The following is a 16,081-nucleotide window of genomic DNA, read 5'->3' on the forward strand; positions in this document are numbered from 1 at the left end:
GTGACTATTCTCTGTAAACCAATCAGCATTCTGCAGTGAGTCTAGCTCCACCCTTTAGGTACCCTAACGGAAGGGTCCCAAAAAGTGATACGGTACAGTTCGCTATTTTGGTACCATTCACAACTTCTGACAATGGAAACAGACAGAATTGCACACCGTACAGTACTGAACCGTACTGCTCAGTGGAAACAATCCTAAAGACACCTGAGCAAGGTATGTCTTCAAAATTAGGTCGCCGTGATTTTGCCAAGTAAGACATGTTCCTGGATCAACGTCTTTTGTTGATCCTGGATCAACATTATTGTCCAAAAATATAGACTTAACCCAATCTCTACCCCTAAACCTAACCCTACCCATAATTTATTCCTAAAGTCAGTGAGAAATGATAGCTGATTAACAAGGGTGTTGAAGCACCTAACCCCGATCATAAGCCTAAAACTTATATTTCCTGAAAAGTTATCCCTCAATTCTCATTGGTTGATAGGAATGACGTTCCAGGATCAACAAGGATGTTGATCCAGGAACATGTTGTACTTGGTGAAATCACGCTCACCTCAAAATTACTAGAAACTTACAAGTGAGTTTGATCAGGGTTTAAGCTAAACTCTGCAGGGCAGTGGCCCTGGAGGTCTGGATTTGAGGAACCTTATTGTATTATAGTTCAATATAAAACTCTGTTTGCATGTTTGTAGCTGGTGATCCCTGCTGACCAGGAGAAGACTCAGCCTGACCAACCCCGCTCAGTTTCAGTACAGACCTCAGAGATGGTAGCCACTAACACACGTCACTCTTCCGGATGTACTCGGTCCAGTCTGGAAGCCCTCTTGCAGGCCTTCCAGGAGCAACCCTTCTTCACCTCCCTCTGTTGTTCTTTTCCTCGTTCCCAAAACTCCTCCTCTGTGCTGCATTCTGTCTTCCAGTGGCACGCTCATGAGCAGGACACACGCGTTCATGATGTGTACAGGGGCCTTGCTCCACCATCTCTCTCCACCAATGCCCTCAAAACACCAGCAGCCACTGACTTGTGGGCCGTGCATTTTTCCCAGTTCTGGGTGGACTATGAGGGCTCACGCAGTGGGCGAGGTCGTCCGACACCTTGCGTGGACTCCTTCCCTCTGACACTTTGGGTATGCCACCCCGCCCGATACACTCAGTACCACGAGAGGCTCAGAGCAGGTGTAGGGTCAGGCCTGTTGCCTCGCAGTGAGTCAGCAGAGATAGCCAGTCGTCTGCAGAGGAAGAAGCTTCTAAAGGAGTACTACAGCACTGATGCATCTCCCAGCAACACACCAAGCAATGGCCTCCACAAACCACACTCTCTGGATGGCATCTTCAGCGACTCTTCGACTCTTTCCCTTGCTTCCTCATCCTCGTCCAGCGAGGTAGACTTGCAGGTGCTCGTGCACGTTCAGAAGCACCTGAGTGCTCAGGTGAGCCATGGGCAGTATGTGTTCCTGCTCAGACTGCAAAATGCTGTGAAATCTCTGCAGCGCACTTTACAGCAAGATCTGGAGCAGTACGGCTCCAAGCGCCAAGGTCCCACGCAACCCTTCAGTGCCTGCGTGGGCGTGCTCATGAAAAGTGCAGAAGTTGCACTTCTCCTAAAGCCCATTCCTCAACCAGATTTAAACACCAGCCCCCTGGACTCAGACGTATCCCCTTCAGAAAGCAGGGCCACTCTTGAAGCCGGGAGTGAGGTGAGCGAGGGGCACGAGAGGCCCTCGGCTGCAGGAGAGGGTACTCAAAACGTGGATCAGCTCCTTTGTGCAGGGACACATGCCATCAACGCATCTCCTCTCCTTCCTTCCCCATCACCTGCTCTGAGAAAGGCATCTGTGGATGAGAGGAGTAGCGTGGTATCTGGAGGGAGGGTACCATCTGAGGAGAAGAAGGACTTGAGAGAAGGATCTCCCAATGGGGAGGGCAACAGAACTGAAGCCAAAGGGCCGCAGAGTGAAACCTCACAAGATGGAACCATGGTAGTAGATCCCATGTCTGACAATTCCTCCAGGGAATGGAACGACAAGAGTCAGGGAGGCAGGCTACCTCAGTCCATGTCCAGGTATTACTGTGTTTGTGTATTTAGAACACAACTATCCGATCTTTCCTGCTTTGTTTTTGGAAATTGATGATGCAAGTAGAGCTGCATAGGCCTGTCTCAAATGCTGATATAAGCTTTTGTGGTCCACCTTAGAGTACACACTTTGTTACAAATGGGACAACATAAGGTCTTGTGGGCCAGACAGACAAGGGAATCCAACCCTGCTCCTAGAGGGCTACCTTGCTGCAAACTTCATTTCCAACCCTGCTCCCAGGCACTGGCCTGTAATGTTCAAGTCATGATGAACATCTAGCTGGTTCAGGTTTATTTGATTAGGGTTGGAGCTAAATGCTGCAAGAAGATAGCCCTCTAGGAGCAGGGTTGGCTACCCTTGGACTAGATCAGGGATGGGCAACTTTGGTCCTGCAGGGCCACTGTCCTGCAGAGTTTAGTTCCAATCCTGATGAAAACTCACCTCCCTCTAGTATTCTTGTTACCATAAAAGCATTGATTAACTTGTTCAGGTGTGTTTAATTAGGGTTGGAGCAAAACTCTGCAGGACAGTTGCCCTCCAGGATCCAAGTTGCCCATCCCTGGACTAGTTAGTAACCCATGAAACCCTTTGAATTTCACCCTAACCCAGTCTAGACCTGGAAGGACACCTTCCTGCAGAATTAGCTCCAACCCTATTTAAGCACACCTCAAATAGTTAATCAAGGTCTTTAGAATTACTAGAAATTTTGAGGCAGTTGTATTAAAAAAGGTTGGAGCTAAACTCTGCTGGAAGGTATACTTCCAGGAGCAGGACACCTCTTCCCTAAACATAACCTTAAACTTACACCCTTGATAGCAGCAAATGCATGGCATGAGACTTGCTATCCAGCCCAGGGCTTGTTCTGTTCACCTTCAGAACACAAATTAAGGTATTTTTAATGAAATCCAAGAGCTTTCTGACCCTCCATAGACAGCAATGCAACTTATACGTTCAAGGCCCAGAAACGTAGTAAAGACATTGTTAAAATAGTCCATGTGATATCAGTGGTTCAATCGTAATGTTATGAAGCCATGAGGATACTTTTGTGCTCAATGAAAACAAAATAATGAAAATAATTGTCGGTTTTCGACGTGCATTCGCGACAGTACCACGTTGCATACGGCAATCTGTCATGGTACAGTCGTGAGCGTGCGTCAAAGACTGACAGGGAAGAGAAGAAATTGTTGAATGAAGTTATTTTTATTTTCTCTGGCACAAAATGTATTCTCGTTGCTTCATAACATTTCAGTTGAACCACTGATGTTACAGTGATTGTTAACGATGTCCTTACTACCTTTCTGGGCCTTGAACATGTCAGTTGCATCGCTGTCTTTGCAGGGTCAGAAAGCTCTCGGATTTAATCAAAAATATCTTAATTTGTGTTCCAAAGATGAATGAAGGTCTTACGGGTACATGAGGATGAATAAGTAATGACAGAATTTTAATTTTTGGATGAATTATCCCTTTAAGGTTGAAGCTAAGCTCTACAGGAGCGTGTAACCTGAGAACAAGGGTTTTATACCCCTGATCTAGACATTACATCCACAAAATCCAAATATGAAGGCCACAAGACTGCAAGTCCACATCAAGTGGGACAGGGCCCATGCTGAAGTAAATGTAATATATACTGTATGCTAGGTGCCCTGTTTTGGGCCTGATGGGCTTATCAGTTTTCAATGAGGTTAATATTAGGGCCTCATCAGCCTGTGAGGCACAAAGCGGTGCACTTTTCACCAATGGGTGTAGAAGAGAAAATGTTACAACTGAATGTAGATGGGATTGATGCAGAAATAATTGCATTGAATGTTATGAGAGTATGCGTGTGTGTGTGTATATGGGAGTAAAATCCAATGCACAACTACTTCCTTGCTCTGAATGTGACCTCTGAGTGTGTGTGTTTGTTCAATTTCTCTCTTTCGAAGGAAAGGCAGTTTATCAGTGGTCTCTGACCTCTTAACTTCCACGCACAGCAGGTCTACCTCCTTATATTCCATGTCCAACATGTAAGACACCCTCCTTAGGACTCTGTGCCCATCTGTGTATGTGTGAATGTTTGTGAAGAAAACTGTGGTATTGTGATTGTGATCATTTCACACTAGCTTGTCCTTCGTTGTGTTATGTGTAGGACTGTGGACGTGCGCAGAGTTTGCCGACTGTCTCTGACTGGTGTTTTGATTTTGCCAAAAATGTTTTGCCGTTGTTTTTTTCCTTCTTAGTATCGTTTATGTTGGTACTGACATGCTCATCCACTCTCATACTCACTGTTTGCTACTTTTTGTGCGTGTACTCTGCAGTGGTCGTTTGATGCAGGGCAAGTCGCAGTCGAGTTTCTCAGTGTCCTATAAGAACATGAAGAAAAGCCCTTCGCTGCAGTCTCTGGATGACCTCTCCATGGACAGTTACTCACTAGAGGATTGTGACAGCTACAGCCTGCTGGAGAGAGGTACATGCATTCCTGAACATCATATTCTACTTGTGGGTTTTCTTTTATACAAGCGCTGTATTAGGTTTGTGACCACAAGGGGGCAGTTTTGTAACATCTATGTTTTTGTGCTATTTTTGTTCCTTTGATGGAGCAATGCTGAAAATTTCTTGATAACCAGAAATTCATTCAGATTTACCATTTAGCACAGGCTAAACATCGGGTCCAAATGTGGTGGGCTATGCTACTCAGTATGGCTCTGGATATGCTGTTGCACTCTGTTGTTCTTACCAAATAATACGCAAATGTTTTTTTGTTACAGATGACGTATCAATCTCTGGTTTTAAGGAGGTTCTAAATGAACAGATTTCCACAGAAGGGACTAGTGTGACTCTCGCTCAGGAGGCAGATGAGGCCCAGTCACCTGACGCCATCAGCGCTGCCTCACAGAGCATAGATGAACCCACGAAAGACCTTGTAATAAACCTTTTTCTTTATTCTTTCATTCCTCTTTTTATATCATGCTCAACTTGGTTGCAGAACGTTAACTTTTTCTCTTGATGCATCTGTTAGTATCTATTTATAAAATATCTGTATTACATGCATTTGCAGGTGTCGGTGCTGGTTTTGAAGATTCACTCAGTCTGCTGTTCTCTGGATCTGAAGGGTGATGATACAGCAGTTGCTCTGGAGGTAGGACGGATCCGACCCAACCAGCTCGGCAACGTCAGTTTGCGGCAGTATCTTAGCAACCGCAGCCTGGGTAAGACTGATTGACACCTGTGTTTGTGTGCGTGTGCAAGTGTTGCTGTTACACCTGATAAATACTTGCTGTTTGCGTTTCTTCAGGTTTAGTGTCTACAGCATCAGTCGCTCAAAGTGGTGAAGGTACTTTAAGTGTGTATCTTCATATGTTTGCATAGTGTGTGTGTGCGCATGTTTGTGAGTGTAGATGCTGTCTGTGAGTTTGCATGAGTCTGAGTTGTGTGATCACTCTTTCAGCATTTTTGTGTTTAGCGAGAACACTACTGTTCAAAAGTTTGGGTTCTGTATGTTTTTTTTGTTTTGTTTTGTTTTTTAAATAAGTCTATGCACACCTGCTCAGCTGCATTTACAATCAAAAATATACAGTAAAATAGTAATATTTTGAAATATTACAATTTAAAATGACTGCTTTCTATTCTTTCTTTCTTTTTTTATATATATTTTACAGTTATTCCTGTGAAAGACAAAGCTAAATTTTCAGCAGCCATTACTCCAGTAATCAGAAATCTTTCTAATATGCTGATTTGGTGTTCGAGGAAGATTTGTTTTATTATTATCAGTGTTGAAAACAGTTGTGCTGCTTAATATTTTTGTGAAAACCATGATACATTTTTTTTACAGCCTTTAATTGTACATTTACACTTTTTAACATTGTAAGTGTTTTTACTGTCACTTTTGATCAATTTTATGCACACTTTCTGAATAAAATTATTAATTGCTTTCAAAAAATACAAAAATAAAAATAAAATCAATTAAAATTACTGACCTTAAACTTTTGAATGGTAGCATACTGATATATTTTTGATATATTGTGTTTGTCAGTAGAGAAAGATGCTAATAGCCTAATAGCTAAATCATCTATCATAGATAGAAACTATCATAATCCTCACAAAAATTAGTCTTATTGATTATTTCTAATAATGTGAACATTATGGCCTGGTTTCACAGGATTAGGCCATAGTTCATAGCCATAGGACATTTAAGTAAACGTACCTTAGAAAAACATTACTGGTGTACATTTTGAGACAACATAGTCACTGATATATTTTAAGATAAGTCCGAGCAAGTTTCTTTTAGTTGAAACAGCTCAGACTTAGATTTTAGTCTGGGATTTGGTTTAAGCCTTGTCTGTGAAACCGGGGGTATTAGTGTTAACTAACTTGATTCAGTCCAACAATAATTCTCCTACGTATTATTGATAATGCTGTATTTGTTACACAGCCAGTGCATTGATGGCTTATAGTAACAGTGCTTAATTTAGATGTTTATCTTCTAATATTAAGCTTAAGCTTTTTTAATATCAACATGTAAAATTTAACTTCACTGCTTTTAGAAGCAATGTTTTAGAGAAACAGCTTATTGGAAAGAGTTTGTTTGACTGTCTGTTTGACAGTCTAACACTATGCAAAAGCACAACACGCTTTCAACGCACTACAGTCCTCTCTAAAAATGTGTGCTTCTGATATGAACCTCTTTAAAGCACCTTGGCTGAAAACATTTAGTCAGTTGGTGGACGAGTATGTAAATAAGAGTTTTTGAAGCAGTATGGTAGGGTTGTGTGTGCTGTTATGTGAATTGTAATGAAGCATTTTTCTTGTTCACTGGTCCCTGGTCTTTGCTTTCCTCCTCCTCCTCTCTTTCTCTCTCTCTCCTATAGCTGCTTTGGTATTGTTTTGTCGTTTCTCTACTGTCACAGGCCACTGGGTTCTGCAGTGGCAGAACTGCTGGTTCAGGAGACTTTGTACACACATAAACACACACATACAGACTCTCATCTATCTGGGCTGTTTCAGAGCACTGCCTCTTTCCTCTCCAAGGATTAATCTCTAGGCTTTTCTCTGCTCAGTTTCTCTTGACTGATTCTGCTTGCCTCTGTTTTTCAGTCTGTTTCTCTGTATCTGCTCCCATGTTCTCTATTTTCAGTTATTCTCACTTATTCACTTTTTCCTCCTGCAGTATTTTTGCTTTTCTTCAGTATCTTTGCTAGGGAGAGAAAGTGCTGCGTTTGCTTGTTTTATTCACAACTGTTCAAGGATTAATCAAGTTCAGTCAGGTATGACAGGAATACCAGTGATCGGATCGCTTCTTCTCCTTGTAATGGGGTCTGAGCCTTTCTAACTCCATCATATTCACACAGGATGTTGAACGTGTGAAGTGCGATAGTTAACCCAAAAATGAAAATTCATTGAGTCATTGATTACTCGCCCTCGTGTCATTCCAAACCGTATGACCTTCGTTCACCTTCGGAACACAAATTAAGATATTTTTGATGAAATCCGAGAGCTTTCTGACCCTGTATAGACAGCAACACAACTGACACGTTCAAGAGAAAGGTAGTAAAGACGTTGATAAAGTAGTCCATGTGACATCAGTGGTTCAACCGAAATGTTATGAAGCTACGAGAATACTAATTTTGAAAGTTGTGATACTCTTGTGAATGTGCATGACAAAAGACTGACAAATCGTTGAATGGACAAAAGTCTAGAGCCACCCTTATCTTTTTCTGCAATATTTCAATTATAACGTACATGCACTACATAAGAAGTTGTTTGTCATGTATTAAAGAGAATGAATTAAAATTAATTGATTATAATTGAGTCATATCACTTCTATTCTATTATAATTAAATTATAAAGTAGCAAATACCAATATTATTCAAATGGACATTATAAATATTCATAGGTTGGTAAATTTTCGTATTTATAAAAAAAAATAAAAACTTTTATTCAAAAAATATTCAAAAAGTCAAGTTCTTTATGCAGAGAATTTGTATTAAACTCTTAAGATTTACAAAAGCACAAGGTACTACGTTTTTTTAGACATATACCATGTTTTTGGACATGTACCATAGTGTTCTTGAAGTGCTTTGGAATACTGCAAATAAAATACCACCGCATATAAATATGATTATCATCAGTATATATGTTAGTACCATCTGCTACAATCATCTTATCAATGCAATGCCACAGTACTTTTGTAAGGAGCCATCTTGGTTGCCTATTCTGTCTCCCCATTTCTCTACTCTGTTATATCTCTTATTTAACAGTTCTGCTGAATGAGCATCTGCGTTAGGTGTTTTTCTCTCTTTTCTGGGCAGAGGAGGTGAGGATGTTAATGCAGTCTCGGTTTCAGAGCTGACGCTTCTCGAAAGCAAGAACATGTAGGGCAGCCAGTGAAGTATAGTAGATACCGTGGACTCCTCTGCCACGAGACCCTCTGGGACCGCTGAACTGCACAGCTCCGATATCATTTGATGTCTCCTTTCTGCCCTCTGCCGTAGGAAATTTCAATGAATTTCAATGAGATTTCTATTCATTACTGCAGGCATTGTTGCGCTGACATTTTGGATTCAATGCATAATTTAAATGCAGGGTTTCAATGTTTTGGATTTGTCTATTTTTAGACCGGTGGCTGTCTCCCGTGTCCTGCTTTGCCGTCTGGTTCCACAGCCTGTGCAGAGGGCCCTCGATTCCACTCATTAGTGATCCATTGGTTTCCTGCATGACTGTGTACACATTCATGTGTCCTCGTAGTTCCAAGACTTATTGCGTTGCATGGAGAAATGTGGAGTAACATGGAGTAGTTGGTGTTTTCATCATGGGGATCTTCATTATTATCGTGTGTATTTTGTATAATGGCATCTATGCTGAAATATAAAGGGGTGTTCACATTGACAGTGATATGCAGTTGGAATGATTCAATATCAATGAGAGCAACAGGAACTATGGATGAAAAAGTTTAATGGCATGTAAATAATCAGTGATACATTAGGCTATCCAGCAGCAGGAACAATTACTATCGACATAAAATTTCTTGCTGCCTTCAAGTGCAGTTGATAAGCTTGTATCTTTGAGTTTGGCATTCATTATTATGAGACTGTCTGAAATATTTGCTTCTGATTGGTCAATCGCAGTATTCTGAAGTCTGTTATTCCCTGATTAAGACTGTTGTCATTAGAAACGCTGTATAACAGACCACTCCTATCTGAAGCCAGCACTTCTTTCATGTCTGTTGTATCACACAATGGACTCATCCTCTCATTTTAGCCAAACGCAGCTGATACCATCTTTCATCTCAGTTATAGTTATTGATTGTATTGAAAATAAAATAGGAGGACTTTAGTAGTAACACTACTGTATTATTATTTCAGTGTTGTTCTTGCCAGGGTGATAATTTTTTACATTGCAATTGATTATTAGATAATAAACAGGTATGGATAAGTTTTTTTTTAAACAGTTTTATCTCAAATCCGCTTAATTGTTTATGTGGTGAAAAGCCATGTAATAAGTGGCATGACTGCGTTCTCATTTAAATGTTGATTTTGTTTGAACTAGTTCATTCGTCTTGCCTTAAAGCCACTTGCTAGGAACCGTTTTTCTTCATTGAAGCTTGGCGTTTAGTGAACTAATAAAATATTTAAACTCAGTAAAATCAATATTTTGTCTAGTTATTGACTTACAGTTTATGGCAAGTAGCCTTGTAACTAGTAGACAAGTATACACGCCCTTTATGACATTAGCAGCTTGTGTATCACCTACAATTCTGAGTTTAATACTTGGTCATGTACTCAGAAATCATAATTACAGTGCATCTCATTTGAAGAACACATCTGTCAGTGTGAACAAAGCATTTCATGGATCCAAACTAAGAACATTTATGACACAAGTCTGTTACGGAAAATATTAGCACATTACTTGATTTCTGATATTTATCAATCTCTCTCTTCCAGGCTCTGGGTCAGGGTCGGACCCCAGCACAGTGTTATTAAATCCAGAGGTGCAGGTGAGGCTTATAAGTGGCCCGGGAGCTGCGGTTCACTCTCCCCTGGCCGAACAGAACGGCTTCCTGCAGTGCCACCTACAGGCCTTCAGTGCCGACTTCCTCATGACATCGCTGCGAAACCTCGCTTTCTTCCTGGAGGATGACTCCGCCTCCCAGGTTCTCCCCATGGAGATCACCATCAAAGATACACACGTCAATCTGAAGGTACATTTAGTCACAGGACATTAAGGCTATCACAATATCAGATTTTATAAGAATTATAGACTATCACTGGGTTTTTTCTTTTTTGGCCAATGAATCACATTTAAGATGAGAGTCTTTTGGATGTGGGCCTCGCTTTCATCTGTCATGTCCTTGACAAGATTTTGTGTGACAGCAGTAGCTTCTGGTGCTGGGATATTTCTGATACCTGTGTATGTAGTATTAACATGATATGGATAGTTCATTTTTTTTAAATCATGGTTATCACCAGTAGCAATGTTTTGGTACATACTATGCGTGATTGTACACAGCTCCTCTGTTCCAAAACCTAGTGAGCTGCAATCCCAGAATGCACTGATTTCAATGAAAAACCATAGTAGATAGCAAGACAGCTCACGTTTGTATATACTAATACATGTATATGTGTTTAAATCAGGATGATGGTCCCCGTGACAATGCGTCAGAGCCCGAGGCCACGCCCATCGCCGTGCATATTCATAATCTTCTTATTCATCGCCAAGATGACGGCTCATTCAGCATCGGAGGAGGTTATTCATGTCCCTTACTTCCTATTTTTCTTTTGCTGTTACCTCCTCCTCTCCTAAACTATAATTGTTCCTCATAGCATAATTTCCCCTCCCTCTGGCACATGCATGCACTCTCTCTTTTACTTTGAAGTTTGCCTCCATTTTGAATTATTTTGAAATAGGATTGAACCTCAGGAATGCACGTACTAAACGCATCCCTCCCCCTCTCTCCTCTCGGACAGCTGAGCGTTCTGCGGACTCAAAGCTTCAGAAGGCGGGGCCTGTGAATGACAGCAGGCTCAGTTCTGTCCCTGAAGTTCCTGTAGGTGTGGCCAGTGAGCCGAAAGCCACTCAGACTGCACCTCTGTCACCCACAAGCCCCACCCCCTCAAGTAGAGAACAGGTACACAAGGAAAAATTGCGATATGTAAATGATTTTTGCATGATGTAATGCATCACAGGGTACGTCCACATAATGCTGTAAAATTGCAGCTTTATGTGAACATTTCAGTTTGCGATCTAAATACCCATGTATGTTTGTAAGCCTTTAACGGTGATACAAGATTGCTGTTTGTGACTTGATTTAAATTTTAAAGGGGTCATATGATGCGATTTCAAGTTTTCCTTTCTCTTTGGAGTGTTACAAGCTGTTAATGCATAGATAAGATCCCTAAATTTGCAAAGACTAAAGTCTCAAACCCAAAGAGATATTCGATATAAAAGTTAAGACTTGTCCACGCCCTCCTAAAACGATTCATTTAAACACGCCCCTACATGTCTACGACACTGTGTGGGAAGATTTGCATAACACCGCCCAAATGTATACGCAAAGAAAGAGGGCGTGATTTTTATTCTCGCTGTAGTATTGTTGCTGCCGCTGGCGCCATGTCCTGTAGACGCTGTATGTTTCGTTGTGAAAGCGAAAGTACTTTGTTTGGGCTTCCAAAAGAGGACACAACTACAAATCAGTGGTTAAGTTGTATTTACAACACTGTTCCAGAACAGTTCAACCCAAATATTAGAGTGTGTGCAGCGCATTTTACAGAGGACTATTTCCTGAACCTGGGAGTAGCCTGCCAGCTATGCTCAAAGACTGTTTCTGTAAAGTGGGGCAATTCCAACTTTGCAAGGACAGTCTGGTGCTTCTGACTCACAGCCTGTAAGTACGTTTTCTTATTTAAAGAATTTGCCACTGACGATTCAAACGCGAGTTTTGAGCTGTGTAGAGCTTGTTTTGAGCTTGTTGTTTGTCGTTTCTCCGATCACAAATGCAGACATGGTAATGTTTACATAGCACGTAAAAAGACAGTATAAGTCATTATAATCAGTAATTATGTCCCCACTGGATGCAACAAATGCCTTGTTTATAATGGGTTTTATTGTTTATGACTCGTCGCGCCGGGACACGGCATCACAATACAGTGCGGGGCGTTATATTTCCGTCACACCCTTGATGTATTTGGCCAATCACAACGCACTGGATAGCTGGCCAATCAGAGCACACCTCGCTTCTCAGAACGATGAGCTTTGTAAAAATCGATGCATTTCAGAAAGGCCGAGCATAGAGGAGCAATAATAATGTACAGTATGTTGGAAAATAATGGTTTTTACCTTAAACCACATAAACACATTGCATTACACCATATACACAAAATAATGTTCTTTTTAGCAATGTTATATGACCCCTTTAAAGGGATCATTGTTATGAAAAATACAGTTTTCTATTTTCTATGAAAACTATTTTATGTGCTGTGAAAACATACTGTACTAAAACTCCAAACTTCCCCAATCCAAAAAATATCTGATGCCAGAAACCTATAACACTTACGTGCAGTTACACATCAATAGCCACGTTTCCATTACCCATCCAATTGTGAAAATTGAAATTGCAAATTGAAAATACACCCAATGGAAACATGTCAATTTCACAAAAAAATTCCCATATATATCGCAAAAACGTTTTTACCGAATTTTCAGGCAATTCGATAAAGGAATATTTTGCAAAACTAATGGAAACGTTTTATTCGCATATACAGGTCACCTGGAGTACCTAAAAGGTCACATGATCATACTTTAATGTACTATAACCTCAAAAAATGTGGCCGCTTACATAAGCATTGACTACACAATGCTTGTATAAGGGGCTTTCCTTGCCATTAAAGCTTGGATAACCCCCTATTCTGAGGGCCAAAGACAGTGTATAGAAAATGGTCATAACTAAACCATTATTATGAAGTTGTTGGTGCAAAAAGCTTGACTAATATTTGTAAGTGGACCTCGGGGAAAATGTAAAGTTATAAAAACATATGACCCCTTTAACATCAATTATACAATGACAATTATATTTCAAGCAAAGCATCTAGGCTAATAAACAATAAACAGGATGTGTGCCAAGCTAATGATCTTTTCCGTCCACACAGCTGCTCGTGGAGGAGAATGAATGCTTGAAACTGGAGCTCTCCAAAGCCAAGATGGCGCTAGCGGAAGCCCAGATGGAGAAAGACTCTCTCCAGCATCAAATGAAGACCCTCAAACTCACCAGCGGGGGCAGCAACAGCTAGTGGCAATGCATGTGTGTGTGCATACAGGACGGACACCTGCCACAGGGGGGCAGCAGAGTGCTTGGAGGGGCCCGGCAGCATAAAAAAATCCCAACTCTGCAGCCGAGAAGAGGATGGTATGTGTGCCGTGACGGTGATCTCACCTCGGGATCCAGATTTTGCAATCAGTGGCATCTGCTCTTAAAGAACAGTGTTCTTTACTATAGTATGCACACAAAGCTTTAGCATCAGAAAAAATCAAGTGAAAAGACTCTTCAGATAGCCTGTGGAATTTCACAAATGTTTTGTTGCTCTCTTCCTGTTTTTATTATTTCTTTCACTTCATTTATTTGTGTCAGCGAGCACCCCTTTAAATTATCATGGGAAAGTGTAAAGGGGTGATAAACTTACATTCTCTCTCACTATCTCTCTCTCTCTCTAATCATTCGTATGCAGTGTAGGAGCACATTCCACCCTCGACCTTTAACCCCAGGACAGTCTTACACACTTAGTGTCAGGGTGTGTGATGTTGAATGTCATATCTTTGGAGGAATGTCTTAAAAAATTAATTTGCACTGTTTCAAACTCTTTTGTTTAACAATAACTAGAAAAAAAAATGAGTGATTAATAAATTTGTGATTATGTATAGTAATTGTGATACACAAGAATGTTTTGTTAATAAGTGCGATTGAATTGGTGTAGTCAAAATTTACCTTCATTATGTTAGCGTCTCAAAATGGGAATGTGTTTATGTTCACGAACACACTACAGGATTTGCATTGCACGACTTGATTTCTCTTACTATGTGGACAGATTTTGTGTTTTGCAGTGCGACACTTTGATATTAGTTCATTTGCAACTAAACACGTTGTCATTCCATGTTTGTCTTTTTATGTGAATGTTTGCACTGCAACAGTCAAAATAGGAGATTAATTATTGATTTGCAGGGGTTGTTTCTGTTAAAATACCATTCAGTCTGAACATGGAATGTTTAACTGATGCTTTGTTACATTGTTGATCTAATTACCAGCATTTCTGCACACAAAAAACAAAACAAAAAAACAGATGGATGGATGTTGGGTGAAAACCACTCAACTGATGAATGAAATCTAAGGGTTTTTATTAGTTCATTTTTGTTTTTGGCTTTTCTTATTTATGCTTTAAAAGAGAAAGGCCTGTTTTATGATGAAACATGATGGAAAAAATATTTAAATGTTTTCTTTGTTTTGCTTCACTCTCTCTCCTCCCTTTGTTTTCTTGCGGCTTGGTTTTTCTCTCTACAGCGGCCTCTACAAGTGCCTGTGACTGCACACCTTCCCCAGAGGTCCTGCTTGATTTTTCCCTTACATTTTGTTCTCTAAATGAATGTTTTAATGCTCTTCACAACACAAGCTTCCATCTGGAGAACATTTTTCAGATGTTATGACTTGAACATGGAGAGTTGGATGACAAACATCTGATTGTAGGAAACAAGAACTTTTCTTATGTAGTACCAGGCCACACCCCTATGCCACATTAGCCCCGCCTCAATATGTTATAGACATGCCCATTATAGATAGAGGCCCACCTCTTTAGCACAAATGATGAACAATGATGCTCATTCAAGCAAACTTGTGAAATTGTTATTCCTTGTGTCCATCAAAAGCTGCTGAAATACTGAGACATCTGAAATAAAATGAGGAAATAAAATCTAAAAGGTTTTATTATGAGTATAAGCTCTGCTCTTTTTTTTTTGTTAAACAAACTTGTTATTAAATGATGATCCATATGTGTCAGATCCTGTTGGGCTGAAAAATATGCTCTTAATCAATGCTTACCTAGCCATGAAGTTGGCATGAATTTTATTTATTTTTTATTTTCTAAATATCATAACTTGATCTTCCTATGAAACAACAGGCTTTTCCCTTTCTCATTATCTGTTTCACTCTGACGTATGTCATAATACTGAAGAAAACTGAGTTCCTTGGTTCTGTTAAACATAAATGAAGATATTTTTAAAAAATGTGGGTAACCAAATATTTGATGGTTCCCATTGACTCCCACAGTATGGAAATAAAAATGGAAGTCAGTGGGGACCAGCAACTGTTTCTGTAGTTTCTGTTCATCCCCAAATTAAAATTTGCTCAAATTTATTTACTCAAACTTGGGTCATCCAAGATTTAGGGATTTTGTTTCTTCATGGGAACAGATTTGGAGAAATGTAGCATTGCATCAGTTGCTCACCAATGGATTCTCTGCAGTGAATGGGTGCCATCAGAATGAGAGTCCAATTAGCTAAAAACATCGCAAAAATCCACAAGTAATCCACATGTCTTGTGACATGAAAGCCTGCATATTTGTAAGAAACAAATCCATCAATAAGGCATTTTAACTTCAAGTTGTTGCTTCTGGCCTAAATATCACTCCATAATCCAAAATAACACTTGGTCCAGTGTATCATGCTTTTACTTCCATGATGTTTTGACATATTTTCTACATCAACTTTTGACTTTTGGGGGGATGAATCACTTTTGCTAGGTGCTACTTAAAAGGTCACTTTTCCCCTGGGTTTTCAAAAAAAGGTCTCAGTCTGTGTAATCTCTGTTTGCTTTGGCTTCACCTCCGTACAACCTCAATCTCATGTGGTACTCTCATGAATTGTAAAGTCAGGCCCACAAGTGTGTGAGTGTGCTCCCACTCTATGTATTGCCTATTAAGGCAGATGAATACTGCTCTGTTTGCTGCTCTATGGAGGAGTTTATTCCTGGAGTTAGAAACTAAATAGACACT

The 16,081-nt window shown here is 40.3% G+C and overlaps 1 protein-coding gene across 5 annotated transcripts in view; it reads left to right on the forward strand.

Moving 5' to 3' along the window:
* The window catches only part of bltp3b (bridge-like lipid transfer protein family member 3B), a 34,094-nt gene extending 18,965 nt beyond the window's left edge, over positions 1 to 15,129 (forward strand). The window contains exons 14-23 of one of the 5 annotated variants that reach the window (XM_058773346.1): positions 693 to 2,062; positions 3,998 to 4,078; positions 4,370 to 4,518; positions 4,820 to 4,974; positions 5,110 to 5,260; positions 5,347 to 5,385; positions 9,992 to 10,248; positions 10,682 to 10,793; positions 11,015 to 11,175; positions 13,193 to 15,129. In XM_058773346.1, the coding sequence (XP_058629329.1) occupies positions 693 to 2,062; positions 3,998 to 4,078; positions 4,370 to 4,518; positions 4,820 to 4,974; positions 5,110 to 5,260; positions 5,347 to 5,385; positions 9,992 to 10,248; positions 10,682 to 10,793; positions 11,015 to 11,175; positions 13,193 to 13,333 (2,616 nt within the window). In that variant the 3' untranslated portion in view covers positions 13,334 to 15,129. Of the gene's footprint in view, positions 1 to 692; positions 2,063 to 3,997; positions 4,079 to 4,369; positions 4,519 to 4,819; positions 4,975 to 5,109; positions 5,261 to 5,346; positions 5,395 to 9,991; positions 10,249 to 10,681; positions 10,794 to 11,014; positions 11,176 to 13,192 lie in introns of all 5 variants that reach the window. The other 4 variants (XM_058773347.1, XM_058773342.1, XM_058773343.1 and 1 more) reach the window with 4 other exon arrangements.
* Positions 15,130 to 16,081: the final 952 nt, after the last annotated feature.

This window comes from Onychostoma macrolepis, chromosome 04 (assembly GCF_012432095.1).
Source record: "Onychostoma macrolepis isolate SWU-2019 chromosome 04, ASM1243209v1, whole genome shotgun sequence".
In the NCBI taxonomy this organism is placed as follows: Eukaryota; Metazoa; Chordata; class Actinopteri; order Cypriniformes; family Cyprinidae; genus Onychostoma; species Onychostoma macrolepis.